The sequence below is a fragment of the Symphalangus syndactylus genome, chromosome 4 (assembly GCF_028878055.3).
Source record: "Symphalangus syndactylus isolate Jambi chromosome 4, NHGRI_mSymSyn1-v2.1_pri, whole genome shotgun sequence".
Lineage (NCBI taxonomy): Eukaryota > Metazoa > Chordata > Mammalia > Primates > Hylobatidae > Symphalangus > Symphalangus syndactylus.
In genome coordinates, this window is record NC_072426.2 from 150854382 (window position 1) to 150874727 (window position 20346).

At 37.6% G+C, this 20346-nt stretch overlaps 1 protein-coding gene across 1 annotated transcript in view; it reads left to right on the top strand.

Annotated features, from left to right (window-relative positions):
• Window positions 1-20346, top strand: part of LOC134736532 (uncharacterized protein C9orf85-like) — a 257286-nt gene that overhangs the window by 168870 nt on the left and 68070 nt on the right. The window contains exon 3 of the mRNA XM_063638461.1: window positions 15426-15569. Within this exon, the coding sequence (XP_063494531.1) occupies window positions 15426-15569 (144 nt within the window). The remainder of the gene's footprint in view (window positions 1-15425; window positions 15570-20346) is intronic.

Below are 20346 nucleotides of genomic sequence, written 5' to 3' on the forward strand. Positions count from 1 at the left end.
ATCCATAAACTTTTCACAAATTTCTACTTAAAAAAATATCAATACCACTGTGTACTATTGAGTTCTTAAAAATTTAAGAACTTAAAAATTAAAGTTTAAGAAAATTTAAAATTTAAGTTTAAGAACTTAAATAACAGGACAGCTTAACCACTCATCACATCATAGAGTAAAGAAGATACACTTTCTTAGGAGAAATAAAAAGATTAAGTATTCATATTTGGTTACTGCTGTTGTTTGAATGTCCCCACCAAAACACATGTTCAATTTAATTGCCAATGTAACAGTATTGGGAGGTGGGGCTTTTAACAGTTGATTAGGTTACGAGGGCTCCCCCTTCATGAAAAGATTAATGCCCTGATGGAAGCAGTGGGTCAGTTATTTCAGGAGTGGGCTCCTAATAAAAGTGTCAGGTGGACTTATCTCTCTATCTTGTGGAAGGGTGCCTTCCACCCTTCTGCCATGGGGTGACATTCACCAGATGCCAGGGCCATGCTCTTGGATGTCCTAGCCTCCAGAACCATGAGCCAAATAAATTTCTTTTCTTCATAAATTACCCACTCTGCAGTATTCTGTTACAACAGCAAAACACAGACTAAGACAGTTATTTACTTTGCAATTAACCTTTAAAAAATTAGTCACTCTTTGATTTGTATGAAGGCAAGATTTTGTTGTTTGTATTTGTGGCCTCTACTGAAACTTCTCTTTGAATAATTTTTCTTCAGACTGTATTATTTTGTAATTGCATAAGGAGTCTGACATTCTAAAGAATGCTTTGAGGGAATTAGCTTTTTCTAATCTGAAAAATTATTGGTAATAAGGGCCATGGTAATTTCAATTTCAGTTTCAACAGAATATTTATTATATTAAAACACAAGGGGCACAATTTACAAGGCTAGTATGATATATTAGGTGTAGTTTAAAAATGATAAAGTGCTTTAGCTAAAAGTTATTTTATATCAACTTAATTCTCTATCAAAGTAAGTAACTTTATCAGAGAAAAGTTAAACTGAAGTTCAGAAAGTTTATCTACATTAATGTAAGTTGTGATTGCAAAGTAAGGATTTAAGCTTATGTCCTCCAAACTTGAAGTCCTGTTTTTCAATTCTGTAGCTGTGGTGTGCTGGTAAACCAGCTCTTAAAATTAAAAAAAAAAAAAAAAAAATTAGTGCTTTGCCATATCTGCTGATTTTCGTGATGTAAATACTCCCACTGTGGCTAAATTTAAGCTACCAATGATTTAAAAAGCGGCTACAAAATTGTCAAATATTTCATTATTGCCTGTCCTGACTCAGTCTGAGTGACTGCAGCACACCAATGCCACTCTGCTTTTCTAATATACAGAAAAATTGTGAGTGAAGGGGAATAGGTGGAAGAACATTGTAGAATTATGGAGAGTCACCCTTCTCTGCTCCTGAATTTTATTATGTAGTATTTTCAACTAGGGAGATCTAGCTGAACATTCATCCAACTACGATTATTGAAGGTAATAAAAATACGTATCTATAATTCTTTTCTATATGAACTTTGTTGCATGGTACAACAGACTCTAAAAGAAAAAATCTAGTGTACTATCATTTTCAATGAAAATTCAATTTGATTCTCCTTTGTGCTCTCTCAACAAACTGATGCCAGGCTGGCATCCAACCTCAGGTAAAAAAATAATGCTGAATGATCAAGTAAAACATAGGAACAACCACATGCATATCGTGATATTACATGTCTCCAATGATGAGACTTTGTCCTCAGAACAGACGAGACAACTTTAGACTCAACTGACCATACTATCTAATAACTATCATAAAGAACAGCATACCATTAACTATACAATGTTCAAACTATTGGTTTTGTTTTTACAGATGTTCTCCAAATTATAATTGCAAATAATCATTATTATAAATTGCACTTAACAGGCCAATTTGTTCAATTACATGCATGCATATTTTGGTGTTAACTGAATTCTCTAGGTGCAATGTTGGGGTAATGTTACCCTAAATCTAATACAGCATTCCACAAAAGAGATGATCTTTGAAGTGAGAGCCTGGTAAAACCTCAAAAACATTCTCAACTCAAATGATCTCTATCATTCTCAAATGTCCCTGCACATAAAGCCACCCATGAAGCGTATTAAAAAGGCGGTTCTGTAGGCTCCACTGCAACAGACTCTGAAGGAGTACATTTAAAGAATGGTTGAAGAATGTGTACTTTTCACAATCACACCATATGGATTTGATGAAAGTTTAAGCTTCTACTGAAATAGAATTAAAATAGAAGAAAATTAGGTATCCAAACTTCACTAACTTTAGGCCTCTACACACATAGTTTTCTAGTTCTTAAAGACTTTATATCCCCTTAAATACATTTCCTTAGAACTTCTTTTCCTGCTTTTAAATTTTGTTTGCATTCCAGTTCACCTTTTATTATGCACGTTATACATCACTTTTCAGTAAAACCTGTCTTGACCCACCCCCGAGTAAATTTACCTCTCCTCTTTCATTGCATATGTAACCCATCTGCATTTATTCTTGCATCTGTTACACTCCAGTGTCCTTTCGTTTGCTTCGTTTTGATCCGTAAGGGCCTACAGCCTTCTTGAGATCAGGGATCCTGTTCATTTTGTGTTCCCGATCAGTGACTTGTCAAATATGTCGAATAGATGACTGAACAAATCAGCTTACCTGCTACCAAAATTGCCTCACAGAGTTAGGCTTTATTGTTGGGTTCTTAGGCCATTAAAAAAAAAAAACAACCCTGGTACACATTTTAAAGGCACCTCTATTTAAAAAAAGTGACCATCATATATCTGTGTGTTCTTTATATAAGAATTCAGTTAATAAACTTCTTTTAGAAAAGCTTTGTCCCTCTTAAGGAATTCATATTATTATGAATTCACAACTCTGCCTATCCAGGTTTGAACTGTGTTTCCATCAGTTACCCTCTGAGTGACCTCAGGCAATTTGTTTAAGATATCTGTGCTTCAGTTTTCTTATCTTTTAGATGGGGCTAAGCTGGGCACATTGTCTAGTGCCTCTGTAATCCCAGCTACTCAGGAGACTGAGGTGGGAGAATCCCTTGAGCCCAGGAGCTGAAGACCAGCTTGGGCAACACAGGGAGAACTGGTCTCTAAAGAATAAAAAAGAAAACAGGGCTATAATCACAACCACTTCTTGAGCTTTGACTAAATTAATAGATGCAAATAACTTAGTAAGAAAACATTGGAAATGTTGACTATTATTTCTTTTTAAAAATTTTGAGGCTTATATTTCTCACATTATTTTTCTTATTCAGGTTTTGAAAACATCTGAAGGTAATATTAATATCCATTCACAGTTACTGACCACATCATTAGTATGTTTGTTTTCTTCTACTTCTTCCTATTTTAATGTGATGTTTCTGTACTGCCTGGTTTATGATATACTTGTGAGATGCCTATTGTATGCCTTGATCTTTTATTTCAAGTTGTCTTGAATAACTTGCAGAACATCTAGAGAGCAAATAATTAGTAAATACTAAATAGCCTTGGATATTTTACCTTTTAGTTAATGTATGTGCGTATGATCTTTATATATATATATACATACACATACATATATATACACATATATATATATATAATTTTTTCCTGTCTGTATTCTCACTCATCAGATGTCACTTTTTGCATTTGTCAATATATTCTACCTAACCTCTCCACCCTAATTTGTTCCTGTGCTTTGGGAAAACCAAATAATCACATAGCCATCAGCTGTGTTTATCTCAGAAAGGACTTTTCGAAGTCTTTAATCTTAGTGAGTAGCACAAATGACATTTTGCTTGCATTGTTGGATAACTTTGGTAGCTATCACCTGATTGAAATAGATGGGTTTGACAGTTAAATAATATTGGATCATAAATGAGACATTAAAGCTAACTTTATTCATTTTTAGTAGCTGTTTCCTTTCCCAAAGTAAAGTCCAAGAAAGTATAAATATAAATAACAGGATTTGAAGATGATAAGCAGCAATAAGCAGACACTTTGCAACTGTCCTCAACAGGACATAAATCAGTAAGTTAATAAAAATATCGTGTTTCATGGATAACAGGAGCAGGAAACATACATTAAAAAAAACTTTCAATACATCCAAAAAGATGGGATATAACTGAATTCCTAGAGATGTAGAGAAAAACCAACCTCTGATTTCAGTTTCCTGAAGTCTTTGTTGGCCGACTTTTAATCATTTACTCCAGGCACATTGATATTAGCAGTATCATTGTTATGTTCCCTGACCCTCCAGTCCTAGGCTGGCTTTAGAAGGGGACCGTCCCAGCACACCTCCTCAGAACTGAGTGGAAGATTTAGTTGATGTGCAGATGTACCACATTGTTTAACAAGAAATGTCGCATTTATTAGAAAAAAAAAAAGTGAGTGAAACTGAAGCCTCCCGGCAAAAGGAACCGGGAAGGAAACTGAAAAAAAAAAAAAAAAAAAAAAAAAAAAAGGATTGTTGTGATTAACAGCAAAACAATTTCACTTAAAATGATGAGGAAAGACATCCATTGTTTAGTTAGAAATAGAAGCCCAGATTGGCTGGGCTAAGGTGGCACCAGGAAAGACAGAATTGGAGCTTATTTTTTCAATTTTCTGTTTCTGTATCTAAGAAGTTACTTTCCTCATAAGTTTGAGTATGGACACAACCGTAATACAGTGTATATTGGCATGGTTCCCATACTTCCAGGTTGCTCAAATCCAGGGTCAGTTATGTTTGTCATACAAGCATAAGAAGGTGAAATTAAAACATTTGCCCAGGAAACTGATTTGTGAGGAGATGTTGGAAATAGGATTAGAGTTAAACATTTCACCCATTTTTACCCCACCTATCCTCCCCAACAGTCCCCAACATATTTACAAAGTCTGTTTTTGCTTCAAAGAAGGAGGAATTTAGCAAATTATTATTTTGATGAATATATATTTATTCCTACTCATCACCCCATAATTGGTTAAGTCCTGGGCACTGATCCCTTTATTTGTTGCTGCAGAATCCTTCCAGATCCTTCCTTGGGTCTACTAGTCTGTAATTCTTGATAAAGATGTTATTCATTTATTTTTGTAAATATGTTTGTATTTGCTCAGACTTCTGGGATCTTATGATTCCTCAATGAGTCTTTAAATATAAGAGGTAATGGCACTGAGATTGAATCAGTAGTTTCTGAGTGCTCTGGGGTAAATGTCATCAAGTCTAGATTACCTGTAAGCACGTAGTTTGACTAAGTAGTCTCTCACCTGTTAAGCTGCTGTTTGCAATTGCTTTGCTGTCAGTGTTCAAATTTATGTGAAGCCTGCGATCACACTTAATTCCTTTTGGGAAGAGGAAAGAAAATACGATTTAAGATCTAACATTCTAGATTTCCTCTTTCATTTATTTATTTAAAAATATTTGTTAATTTCCTTTAAAGGGAATGTTGTATGCCTATGCACAGCTATTTTTATACAACAGAAAGTGAGAAAGAATCGTGGATAAGATTAAGAGTGACACCCTTGGAGCCAAATGTCATGGGTTCAGAATCTTAGCTTTGCCACTATGTTTGTGTAATCATGTTTGCTCATTGTTTTTCTGTTTCCTCATTTGTAAAATGTGGTCCTAGTGGTATGTACCTCACGTCTATTTTATAGGGTAATTGCAAGAATTAAATGAATTAATGTATAGAGCACCTGGTGAGTGCTATGTACTATTGTTTAATAAATAGTGCTATGTAACTATTTAATTCTTATTTAAATATGTCATATGATGTGTGTATATATGTATGTATAATATATTCTGTATATACATACATATATACATACCTACGTACAGACATGGCATTTTATTTTTCTTGTGTGTTGCTCCTTATACCATATACTTAAATATGTATTATAGATGTTCAAAAGATAAACTAAAATATTTTAAAAGTATGAGTATGACTGTCACAAAAATATAAAAAGAATACATGCTGAATATTTTATTTGACTTATTGATTCATGAGAGAACCAATAAAACATTAAGACTGATTCAAAGGAGGATTCAAAATACACACACATACATACATATAGGCCATCAGGGATGATGAAATAAATTTTCTTACTGATATACACATATACAGAACTAATTATACATATGCTTATATATGTAACAATCAGCTCTTTATCTTCCTACCTTTTTGTCTATAATTTTATTGCCTTAGCATTTTGCTAATTATTGTGTACATTATATGTGGTCTCTGGATGCTTATAAACCTTATTTTTAATTTGTCCTCACTTTCCGTTGTGTAATATAAATTTGAGTTTTAGTTTCAGAGACTTATCGTTTGGCCAAGATGATTTCCTGCAGTGTATTTCATTCATTGTCATGATTCTGCTTATGCATCTAATAATGCTTCTATTTACAAATTTACCTATTCTCCTTTTTTTCTCTAATCCTTGAAGTCTTTTCTATTGTTTCACCATGCTAACATTTGCATTTTACAAGGACATTAGCTTTTCTTTTTGCAATTTTTCATCATCTTTATATATAAAACCCTAGTTTTTATTCCTCTATTTTAGAATATGTTAAAATGTTAAATTGTCTTGTTGTTCTTTTTGCTTTGTGTCTTTGCACAGTGTACACCCCAAGCATTTGTTAAACCCTTCTATCACATACCCAATGTCCATTTACATTTAGCTGTAGGATTTTCTCACTTTACCAATTGTCTTCTCGAACTTTCATGCGAAATCTACATCACTGACACAGAAGACTTTTTTGCTTCGTACTCTACTTCTAGTGATATTTGAAAGATATCTCACCAAGAGTTTTATTACTCATTATCATTGCTTTAATTATGTATTCCTATAATTCTTTTGTGAATGTGATTAAGTATCCTCTTTTCTCATTATTGTTCCTGGTACAACTTCTAAAATCTGCATCAGCTGATTGCTTTCTCCATCATTACAATTTAAAATCACCTCTTGACTATGTTCATCATTCACTGAAATTATTTCAAAGTCCCTTCCTTGGATTAATGACTCCTTCTTGCCTTGTACTGCGCTCTCCTTTCTTTGAGAGATAAATAGGTAAGTAGCCCATTCCATAATCATCAACTCGTGAGATTAGAAGATAATACTAGAAGTTATTTAGAGTTGATCCCCTTGATTCCAGATGGGAGGGAGGATACTGAAACTTTCCCAGTCTGATGTTTATCTCTTCAGAAGGAGATTTGGGAGCATCTTATGTGAATAAATTTGTTTCTATGCTATGATGCAGAGTTACTAAAAGTGAAGGTTCAATTAACAGCTACAAATTCAAGTAAGTTTAGATCACATTACTGCCAATTATCCTTTGCTGCTACGTGCCAAAGGGGAATATTAACCAGAAAATTAGCATGTTGAATGTTTCATTCATATACAAATCAAATTCGAGCAAGATGGCTCTTCCAAGGAGAAATAACAAGACATGTATCCTTAGCTATCTTTGTAGGACAAGAGATTCAGTAAGGTACTAGTTTTTAGAAAAAAACAAAACAAAACAACTATGAACCTTTTAAATAATTTTGTATTTGTTTTGTGACATTATTTAATTGTTGTAAAGGCAGAATATTTCCAGAGTTGACATTTGTAAGTTTTCTACCTACTTCGTTATCTATCTTGTAACAGATAATAACTTTATTTATTTGTGACTTATTGCATCAACAGGAGGACAATTTCCTTTTTAATTTTTTCTTTCTTTTTTGGGGGGAGTAGTCTTATACTGAAATTGAGTGGTAGATAAAAACAATTCAGGGAGAAGTATCAAAAGTGTGCAGTGTGTTAATCAATACTAAGAAACATTCTTACAGCTTTTTCTTTGACATTTATCTACTCTTTTTTCTCTTGCTGAAATAGCTAATGTCCCCTATTCACCTATCAATGTTTAAAACTCTATTGAACTATCACCTTTTCCGGAAAGTGTTCTCTCAATTTGTTTTGACAAATCTTTCTGCACTGTCACCCAGTGTGTGGGTTTCTCATTGCACTGTGGTAAGAATGGCTTGTCTATGGATCAAACTGCGGTACTCAGCTATGAAGTCCTTTGTTGGTGGGATGATTCTTGATTACCCCTGCATCTTTGATGACTAACACTGCATCTGACATTTGGTGAATAGAAGTCTATTTATATTTGATAAGTAGAATTCTGACCCACAGTTTGCTGTTATTTTGGTCAAAATAACATTATCACATTAAACAAAAGCAATATTGCGTAAGTGATACAGAGGTTTAACAAACTCATAGGGCATATGCAATGGATAAATCAAAACAAAAGAACAATCAAAACAAAAGCAACAACAAAAAGACAAAATACAACAAAAACAGGAAGAGAGAGGCAAGAATAATTAAAATAAGTGAATTTGCTAAACCCTACATGAACTGCTACAGATTTGGTAGGTGTTTGTGCTAAAGACATGAATCAGCTATCTTTAGTTTTGTAAAATTGATGTAGGAGGGACATTATGGGGAGGAGACATCAAGAATTCTCACAATTCACAACTCTCCTCTATGGCTACTAAACCTTTCAAATAACAGGTAGTGTGGTGGTGATTGTGGTGATAGTGGTGGTCTTAGGGGCGAAATTTGATTGCCTGATGATAATTGAGAGACAGTCCACCTCCCTTTTTGAAGCATCAATTTCTAAGAGATGATTCATGAAAGACCTTCATAGAGAGTGAGGGATGGAAACCTGATTCTCTGGTGAAGCTTGGAGCAAGGGGTGGAGGGGGAGACTGAGTTCAGGAACAGACTTACAGAATCAAGACCATATTCAGATTCTGGCCTAGGGTGTAGATACGCTGCTTGAACAGATTCTACTGATTGCTGAAAGGGTGCAGCAGTCTAGCCATCCTGGACCCTTATTTTGACAACCACAGGAGGCAGGGCTGAGACATGACTGGTAATCCTTTTGGCAATTTCAAGTGCCTTGCCACAGTCACCCCTCACAATGGCAGGTTATGCATTTTTGCTAATACTTTTTCTATTTTTCCCTTGAATTTCTTCAGATTTCTTAAATGCATTTAATCTAATCCTGGTACTTTGTCTTCTGTTTTACCATTTCAAACTCTTCTTCCCTGTGACATTTCGTAAGAGGTAAATTTTAGCAATAGAATGATTATAAAATGACCCTTGGAAACTGGAACCACAATAATAAAATAACTATCTGAGGTTCACTAAGAATAAATATTCCTGGGAAAGAAAAACAAACTGCAATAGGAAAATAAGCAAACAACAAAAAACTCCAAATGAGAAACAAATGTGAATAAATTGCTACCTATGGAAGTGAAAATAAGATGAAATTCAAAAGCTGAATTTGACCCTAGTGTTCAGTCCCACTCTAAAAACAAGCATGAAATTACAATCAATAGAATACGGACCAGCATTCCTAAGGCAGGTATTAGAGTCCAACATGAGAGGAATGCAGAGGATATAAGAGGCTTAATAAGAATATCATCATGGTGTTTAAAGGATTCCATCAATTTGGAATAGTGTACCTGTGAAGAGATGATTGAGAAAAGGCTTCTACGAATTTAAAATCTATTTTGGAAAATAAAAGAGTTACAGAACAGTGTCAGACCATGGGCAGTGATTTCTCAATTGTGAGGTTTAGACTAATGATTGTGTATCATTTTGGAGAACAAGTTCTATGAGTTGGACCAAGTATAGATATTTACTTAGAAGAGGTGGAATTTGGGCCGGGCACGGTAGCTTACGCCTGTAATCCCAGCACATTGCAACACCGAGGTGGATGGATCACGAGGTCAGGAGTTCAAGACCAGCCTGGCCAAGATGGTGAAGCCCTGACTCTACTAAAAATACAGAAATTAGTGGGGTGTGGTGGCAGGTGCCTGTAATCCTAGCTACTTGGGAGGCTGAGGCAGAGAATTGCTTGAACCCGGGAGGCAGAGGTTGCAGTGAGCCGAGATTGAGCCACTGCACTCCAGCCTGGGTGACAGAGCGAGACTCCGTCTCAAAAAAAAAAAAAAAAGAAAAAAAAGAGGTGGAATTTAATCTGACCTTTTAAGGGCTTTAGGATTTAAATGAGCCTGGATACTGGGGCATATTGGGATATTTCACATGAGAAATAGGAAAAGCAAATTTACATATATTTAATTTGGCATAATGGATGGCCATGATGTAGGATGTTTTCCAAGAAAACGTTTTTTTGGTATTGTTTAAATGCCATCATAGGTGAAGGCAAGAAAAAAAAATTCGTTTATTTCTCACTTGCTTCACTCTTATTTTTATCAGGATTTTGGTGACCCCTGTTGAAGAACTGTATTTCACATGCTATTTTATATTTGTTTGAAAATAATTATTAATAAAATACATTGCCATAAAAATATTCAAAATTCATGTATAGATTATTAGTTTTTTGAAGTGAAGTAAGGGTGATGTTTTAAAAAATAATATCTTGACTTATTGTAGAATTTTTTTTAATTAAGAAACTCACCAGACACTTTAATACTATGCCCTAACTAGGTCCCTTATGTCTCTGAATTGCTTGTACTGTGAGGGGAATCACTTAATACAAGCTTATTAGACAACCGAGTAGCTTGGAAATCCCCCGCTAGACCTTTCAATAAGGTTTAATCAACCAGGTAAGACCCTGATGAGGCTGGCAGTTAGACTTACTGTATTTTTTAAATGGAGATGCTGAGTTTCAAAATATTAAAATGCTGTTTAAATACAGTGATGACAAAATTGGAGGTGCTATTGCAGCCACAAATCCAAATCCCTGCCCCCCACCCCCACCACCACCCTTCAACCCTGTGGTTCATTACAGTGCTTTGTTGAATTAACAAGTATTAATTTACCTCTGAATTGCTACTAGGAATTTAGCCTGATTCAATATTGCCATCTGAATGGAGAAAATAGTTGCAGTACTAATAGATATTGCACTGGAAATAATTAAACTGAGTTTTTTTAACCCTCCATATCTCTGAAATGAATTAGCATTTCTACTTTAGTTTTCTTTTACAAAAAACACACATATATATGTGTATATACAAATGTACAAATAGGAATATATGTATATACATGATAAATAATATATAGACATAGTAAAAAAATTCCAAATATATAAGAGGTTATATTATTAAATGTAATTTATCTCTTATTCACCAGGTTTTTAAGTTGCTAATGTAAGGACAAATAAAAATTAAAGTTAGAAGCTTAATTCTCCTCTTAAAAGCAAGAGAATGTCTCCCTTACCTTTTCTTAGAGGGTTTACTTTAGGAAACTTGTAATTATGTTATTTCTTGGTCTCTGAAATGTATGGAAAAAATTTTTAAAAGCTAAATAAGCTTCTGACCAGCTTTACAATGCAGAAATGTCTTTCTCAAGGACCAGGAATCACCTCTTTTAAATGTAATTATCAAGCAAAAAAGCACCCCACCTCCCAGTTTCTGTGGGAGGGTAGGAGCCTAACTCCAGTGAACATCTCACTCTAAGTTGCAAAACTACCTCTTGTCATAAAGACGAGTTTATTTCTCAATTGGATAAATCCAATTAGGTCACACAAATGATCATCCCAACTATCGAGTGAATTCAGGATGAATTAACGTGTGACAAATGCTGCTATCAAGTCCTCTTACTTGAGGACTTGGCTATATAAAGGGGTGAGGTTTCCTTCTGTTTTTGCAATCCCTTAGCAGATTTTGTGGAATGCACATCACATTCTGGTTTAATGCTCATTCGACGATAAAATTGTCTTCTTTCTCTTCTACCTATATAGCAAGTTTTTCTGGGTTGGTAGGAGATTTTGTTTTTAATCCTATTTTCCCCAACACAAAACAGACACCACTCTGGTTCTTAAAAGAGAAAAGGCATGAATTTTAGGTATCTAAGATACCTAAAGGATTCTCCAAGATGATTGGAGAGTCTGAATTGGAAACTAACATAATACGACCATTAAATCTGGACAGGCAAGCTTTCTATCCTGAAAGACAAAGTGAGAAATTACCTAAATGTAGGGATAATTTTCAAACACATTGGACAGCCAAAAATATCCAGTATCCGCTACATCCTCCCAGCCCTGTCCCTAGTCTTTATTATTCTCAAATGTCACTATTATTAGTTATGTAATACATTCGTGCACCATATTACACTGACATACCATGTATATGAGATGGTCCAATAAGATTATAATGGAGTTGAGAAATCCCTATTTCCTAGTAATGTCCTAGCTATCCTAATATCTTAGCACAATGCATTAATCACTTGTGTATTTGTGGTGATGCTTGTGTAAACAAGCCAATTGCATAAAAAGTATAGTACACACATTATGTACAGTACATAATACTTGGTAATGATACTGGTTTATGTATTTACTATACTATTTATTGTTATTTTAAAGTGCACTCCTTCTGAGTATTAAACAACTGAACTGTAAAATAGCCTCAGGCAGATCCTTCAGGAGTGCTATAGTTTTGATGTTTGTTCTCTCCTAGTCTCACCTTGAAAATTTATTCCCAACGTTGGAGGTGGGGCCTAATGGGAAATGTTTGAATTCGGGTCATGGGGACAGGTCATGGGGTAGGGATTGAGTGAGTTCCCAGCCTATTAGTTCCCGTGAGAGCTGGTTGTTAAAGAGACTGATGGCCGGGCACTGTGGCTCACGCCTGTAATCCCAACACTTTGGGAGGCCGAGGAGGGCGGATCATGAGGTCAAGAGACTGAGACCATTCTGGCCAACATGGTGAAACCCCGTCTTTGCTAAAAGGACAAAATTTAGCCGGGCATGGTGGCGGGCGCCTGTAGTCCCAGCTACTCGGGAGGCTGAGGCAGGAGAATGGCGTGAACCCGGGAGGTGGAGGTTGCAGTGAGCCGAGATCACGCCACTGCACTCCAGCCTGGCGACAGAGCGAGACTCCGTCTGAAAAACAAAAAAACAAAAAACAAAAAAAAAGAGACTGAAGCCTCCACACCTCCTCTCGCTTCCTCTCTCACCATATGATCTCTGCACACACCAGCTCCCCTTCGCCTTCCACTATGAGTGGAAGCAGGCTGATGCTGACACCATGCCTCTTGCACAGCCTGCAGAACCACGAGCCAAATTAACCTCTTTTTATAAATGACCCAGCCTCAGGTTTTTCTTTATAGCAACACAAAACAAAGACAAGGAGGTATTCCAGAAGAAGGCATTAGTGTCATAGGAGATGACAGCTCCATGCTTGTTGTTGCCCCTGAAGACTTTCCAGTGGGACAAGATGTGGAGGTAAAGACAGTGATATTGATGGTCCTGACCCTGTGTACGCATAGGCTAATTTGTGTGTTTGTGTCTTTGTTTTTAACAAAGACATTTAAAAAGTGAAAAGTTAAAACAAAAAATTTAAAAATAGAAAAAGCTTATAGAATGAGAAAATAAAGAATAAAGAAAGAAAACATTTTGTATAGTGGTACATGTGTTTGTTTTAAGCTTTGTTATTACAGGAGTCAAAAAGGTAAAACATTAAAAAGTTTATAAAGTAAAAAAGTTACAAGAAGTTTACTTTTTTATTGAAGAAATAAATTTTTGTTTTATAAATTAACTGTAGCCTAAGTGTACAGTGTTTACAAATTCTACGGTAGTGTACAGTAATGTCCTACGTTTTCACAGTCACTCACCACTTTCGCTGACTCACCCAGAGCAACTTCCAGTCCTGCAAGCTTCATTCATGGCAAGTGCCCTGTACAGCTGCACTATTTTTGTCTTTTATACTGTATTTTTACTGTACCTTTTCTATGGTTAGTCATGTTTAGATATGCGAACACTTACCATTTTGTCCCAGTTGCTGATAGTATTCATTATAGTAACAGGCTGTACGGGTTTGTAGCCTAGGAGCAATAGGCTATACCATACAGCCCAGGTGTGTTGTAGGCTGTAGCAACTCAGTTTGTGTGAGTACACCCTATGATATTCACACTATGAGGAAAATGGCTAATGATGCATTACTCAGAATGTATCCCCATCATTAAACAGTGTTTGACTGTACATCTAGATAAACTACACTGGCTGGGAGAGGTGGCTGGGGCCTATAATCCCAGGACTTTGGGAGGCCGAGGCGGGCGGATCACAAGGTCAGGAGATTGAGACCATCCCGGCTAACATGGTGAAACCCCATCTCTACTAAAAATACAAAAAATTAGCCGGGCGTGGTGGCAGATGCCTGTAGTCCCAGCTACTTGGGAGGCTGAGGCAAGAGAATGGCATGAACCCGAGAGGCGGAGCTTGCAGTGAGCCGAGATCGCGCCACTGCACTCCAGCCTGGGCGACAGAGTGAGACTCTGTCTCAAAAAAAAAAAAAGATAAACTACACACATGCAGGCAGACAATATGAAAAATACACATTCTGTCTTGAATATTGTTTTCTTAAATTTTTTTATTGAAGAATGATAAACATATATAAAAGTAGACAAAATATAAATGTACAATCCGAAGAACTATCAAAGCTAACACCAACATAATCACATCCCAGGTCAAGAAATAGAACATCGTCAAATCCCCAAACTACTGCCCTGGCACCTCTTGCAGTAAGCCACTTCTCTCTCCTCGTTCCTGAGTTTTAATACTATAGATCATTTTTTTGTGTGTGCCTATTTCTGAAGTTTATATAACTGGAATTGTATTGTTTTGTGTCTGGCTATTTTGGTTCAAAATTCCGTTGTTGAGATTATGTTTGTGAGTGTAGCTGTAGTGCATTTTATTGCTCTATGGTATTTCATTAATGTCAGTGTCCCCCTGGTCATTTGCTCACTTCAATGTGGATGAAGTCTGTTTTCAGTTGGAGGCTATAATACATTAAGCTGCTATGAATATTTTGAAAGTGTCTTTAGGTGCATACGTCCATGCAGTGCTGTTCAGTAGATGCTAGGAGTGGAATAGCTGGGTTATACATCAACTTTAGTAAGTACTGTTTTTGCAAAGTGATTGTACCAATTTGCATACCCATGAGCCCTGGATAAGAGTTCCTATTATTACTTAACATGCTCAACCAAAACTTAGTTGTAAGTCTTTCATAATTTTAGCCATTATAATGCATGTTTAATAGTGTCTCATTGAGATTTTATTTCAAATTTGCCAGATTAATAATGAGGGTGAGTACCTTCCACATTAGTAGTTATTTGTATCTCTTTCTGTGAAAGGATATTCTTTTTGCCCATTTTATGATTGAATTGTGTGTCATTTCTTATTGATTTGAAGGGATTATTTATTCTATATACAAACAATTTTCTGTTTATATGTGTTGCAAGTGTCTTTTCTTGTTACATGATTTGATTTATATTCTCAGTGATGCCTTCTGCTTAGTAGAATTTTAAAATTTTACTGTATTTGAATTATTAATCTTTTATGGGATATATCTATGTATTTCTACACACATTCATTTAGGATTTAAGATTTGTAAATTTCTTGTCTTTCTTTCTGCCTTTGTTTTAGAAACAGGGTCTTGCTCTGTTGCCCTGGCTGGAGTGCAATGGTATGATCATAGCTCACTGTAGCCTTGAACTCCTGGCCTCAAGCCATCCCCCTACCTCAGCCTCCAGAGTAGCTGGGATTGCAGGTGAATGCCACCACACCTGGGTCTGGGTAATTTCTTTTTCTTTTTCTTCTTATTTTTATTAGAGATAGGATCATGTTATGTTGCCCAAGCTGGTCTTGAACTTCTGGCCTTCAGCAATCCTCCTGCCTGAGCCTCCCAAGTAGCTGGGATTACAGGCATGAGCCACAAGTCCTGGCAGATTTGTTAATTTCTTTGAATTATTATATATTTTTAAGTTTACCTCCATATATTTGACTTTTTGTGTGCTTACAACTGGTATCTTTTTAAAATTTCATTTTGTAATTGTTGTTGCTGGTATGTAGAAATAAAAACAATTTTCATATATTGACCTTGTCACCAGCAAATTTTCTGTATTTACCTATTAGTTGTAATGTGTTATCTGTAGATTCTGTTAGATTATTTGCATTCATTAGCATTGATTATGTAATGGTATACATTGGAGCTCATTTCATATTAGTAAACACAAAGCTGGATAATTCTTTTTAATGGCTAGTGAGTATTTTATTAATATACTACAGGTCAGTGGCATGGTTAGTATGGAGACTGTAGGGTCAGACTTCTGGGTTCGACTTATGGTTCCACCAGTTATTATCTGAGTGACCCTATTAATGTCACCCATGTCCCTATGCTTCACCTTCCTTCAGGGAAGACTCATGCATATGTGTTGCTCTTACCAACACTATTTCAGTGAATGCTCTTGAGTATGTTCCTTGTTTATATGTTGTGTATAAATGGGTGTGAAGTTCTATATTTAGATATTTCTCTGAAATGGTTGTACTAATTTACACTCATATCAGCTGTTTGTAGGAGTTCATATTGCCTCACATTTTTGTCAACACTTGGTAATGTCAGCCTATGAAGGGTTTTGAACCAAGAAGATTTTGAAAATCTTGTCAAACTTAAACATTGGCAAATTAAAAAAATAATAAAACAGTGTCTCAATTTTATGAGACTGACGCACTGCTGGCTGTGCTAAGAGGTCTACATAGCTCATTAATTTTATAATTAGCACTTTTATGGTTACTAATGAGTTTTGGAAACTTTCCATATCCTTGATAGATATTTTGCTTTCTGTGAGTTGGCTATTCATTTTTTGCCTTTTTTTTTTTTTTTTTTTGGGACAGAATCTCACTGTGTCACCCAGGCTGGAGTGCTATGGCACGATCTCAGCTCACTACAACCTCTGCCTCCTGGGTTCAGGCAATTCTCCTGCCTTGGCCTCCCAAGTAGCTAAGACTACAGGGGTGCGCCACCACGCCTGGCTAATTTATTTTGTATTTTTAGTAGAGATGGGGTTTCACTATGTTGTCCAGGCTGGTCTTGAACTCCTGACCTCGTGATCCGCCTGCCTCGGCCTCCCAAAATGCTGGGATTACAGGCATGAGCCCCTGCACCTGGCCATTTTTTCTTATCAATTCAAAGGAATTCCTTCAACGTATTGAATACTTATTCTTTTTTTTGGTTACATAGATTGTAAATGTCTTCTTTCAGTTTGTCATTTCTTCTTGTTGTTCTTTTTCTTTTTTGATGGGGTCTCACTCTTGTCACCCAGGCTGAAGTGCAGTGGCGTGATCTTGGCTTACTGCAACCTCCACCTTTTGGGCTTAGGTCTTGATCCTTCCACCTCAGCCTCCTGAGTAGCTGGGACCACAAAAAATACAAATTTGTATTTTATGTAGAGACGGGGTTTCACCATGTTGCCCAGGCTGGTCTTGAACCCCTGGACTCAAGTGATCCACCCATCTCAGCCACCCAAAGTGCTAGGATTACAGGTATGAGCCACTGTACCTGGCCCAGCTTGTCATTTCTTTCCTACTTTGTGTATGCTGAACTTTGTTGTACAGAAATTACTTAATATTGTGTATTATGTTTTGTTCATTTTCCTCTTGTATAAAAAAGTCCCTTCTCATCTTAAAATCAAAAGATAATCTTGCATACTCTATTCTCAAAACTTTTACAGAAATGCTTTTCACATACGTATCTTTAATGTACCTGGAGCTTGCTTTTGTGTATGGTTTGAAGTAGGGACTTAATTTCATTCTGTTTATTTTCCATATGAATAACCAGTTGTCCCAGAACAATGTGTTGAAAAAGTCTTCATTTTCCCACTGATTTGCAAGCCCTGTGTCTTAGATCAGCTTTCCACAAATGCATGGCTACGCTTCGGAGCACTTTCCACTCCTTCTTCTTTATCCTTGCACAAATTCCACATTATCTTACTGGTAGGATTTTGTAATACAATTCTTAGGTATCAACCCCCCTCTCTCTGCACTATTATTCTTCTTTAGGAATATCTTGGCTCTTTTTGGACCTTGAAGTTTTCATTACTGTAATTGTATTAGTCAGGGTTCTCTAGAGGGACAGAACTAATAGGCTAGATGTATATATGAAGGGGAGTTTACTAAGGAGTATTGACTCACACGATCACAAGGTGAAGTCCCACAATAGGCTGTCTGCAAGCTGAGGAGCAAGGAAGCCAGTCCGAGTCCCCAGACCTCAAAAGTAGAGAAGCCAGCAGTGCAATCTTCAGTCTGTGGACAAAGGCCTGAGAGCCCCTGGCAAATCACTGGTGTAGGTCCAAGAGTCCAAAAGCTGAAGAACTTGGAGTCTGATATTCAAGGGCCAGGAGCATTCAGCGCTGGAGAAAGATGAAGTCTGGAAAACTCAGCAAGTCTGCTCTTTCAACGTCTGCCTGCTTTATTCTAGCCACGCTGGCAGCTGATTAGATGATGCCCTTGGAGATTGAGGGTGGGTCTGCCTCTCACAGACCACTGACTCAAATGTCAATTGCCTTTGGCAACACCCTCACAGACACACCCAGGAGCAATACTTTGCATCCTTCAATCCAATCAAGTTGACACTCAGTATTAACCATCACAATTACATTTTAGAATTTTAATAGGATTTGTGCTAGTGGGTTGTCTGTGATTAGCTGTCTCTCAGAACAATTGTCCTCCCCCACCTGGGACCCCTTCCTCTTTGTTGCTTTAAAATGCAACCCTGGGGCGAGTCTAAGGGAATAGAGGGGCTTTGCCTCATGGTGGGACTGGGAAAGAACGTCTGCTGGGGACATGAACTGCAATTTGTCTCAGGCAATCTGGCCAAGGGAAAAGGGATCCACTCACATACACTGACGGACTCCAAGATGCACTTTCCAAAGGGGCATCCCCCCATTAGAAAGGATCTCTCGGTGCTAGAACCTTACACTGAATGAACACTGGGTGAGCAGCCCCAGGTCAGTTCAGGTGTGAATTATGTTGAGTGACCAATCCAGGTATGAGGATAAAAGGCTGCGGCAAGACTCACTGTCCCAGTGCTATTTGGGATCACCTGACTTAAGACATCCAGAGCATGGTGGCTGGCTGTCTTCATAGGAGAATTTAGAGTGAGAAAGATGGGGTCTGAGTTCCCCAAAACGTGTGGATTTGTCCTGTTTGAGCTTCCGCCTCCAGATGCATCACATGTAGGGATTGGGGACTTTTGACCAGAATGAGGAGGAGAGAACCTTCCTCCTTTCTGGGGAAGGCAGCCAAACCTGTTCACCCCCTGGCCATCAGGCTGCACCAGGGAGTGGCCCTGGCCCATTGCCATCAGTTGCCAGAGGGATACTAGAGATTGTCCACTGAACGACTGAAAGGAAAACTCTAAACTCTCACCCAATCAGGTGGTGGCAGTCAGATGTCTTTCCACTAGGACATTCTGGCCCGCTGGGGAGTAGCCCCTGTCCGGGACCGTCAGTTGTCTCTAGCCTTGGACGCTGTCCGCTGAGAGGTTGCAGCTGGAAAAGAGGAAATGGGAAGAATAGGGGAGAGTACGTGGCTGGCTGGGGCCGGCATTGCAGGGGGTAAAAGAATTTACTGAGACAGTTGTGGGTAACGAAAGGTAGATTTATTAGAGAAAGTACAAAGATACATTAAAGGGTGTACGAAGATACATTAAAGGGTGCAATAGGCAGCACAGCAGAGAAGGGGCTGTCTGCTAAAAGACAGAGGCAGGGGCTGGAGGGTGGTGCTGAGGAGCTGTGTGCAGAACGAGGTTGTGCTGCTGGGGCTATGTGTGGAGCAAGGTATTTGGGAACAGGATGTTGTACCAGTGGGTTGTCTGTGATTAGCTGTCTCTTAGAGCAATTGTTCTTTCCAACCTGGGGCGCGTCCTCCTTCTTGGTTACTTATTTTATCAGGACTCCACGATTACCACAAATAGGCCCTCAGGCTATTTTGTAGTGATCTCCCCAACACTGTGCCCCAGGAACCACCCCATTTCAATCACCATGATTTAGTTTTGTTTGTTCTAGGACTTTATGTAATGGAGTATGGTATGCTTTCATTTGCATCTGGCTTCTTTTTTAACTTTTAAGTTCAGGGGTACATGTGCAGGTTTGTTACATAGGTAAATGTGTGGCATGGGATTTGTTATTCAGATTATTTCATCATATTAAGCCTAGTATCCGTTAGTTATTTTTCCTGATCATCTCCCTCTTCCCACCTTCCACCCTTCTCTCTCTCTCTTTTTTTTTTTTTTTTGAGACAGAGTCTTGCTCTGTTGTCCAAGCTGGAGTGCAGTGGCTCGATCTCTGCTCACTGCAACCTCCACCTCCTGGGTTCAAGCGATTCTTGTGCCTTGGCCTCCTGAGTACCTGGGACTACAGGCACCTGCCACCATGCCTGGCTAATTTTTGTATTTTTAGTAGAGAGGGGGTTTCACCACGTTGGCTAGGCTGGTCTCGAACTCCTGATCTCAGGTGGCCCACCCATCTCGGCCTCCCAAAGTGCTGGGATTACAGGCGTGAGCCACTGC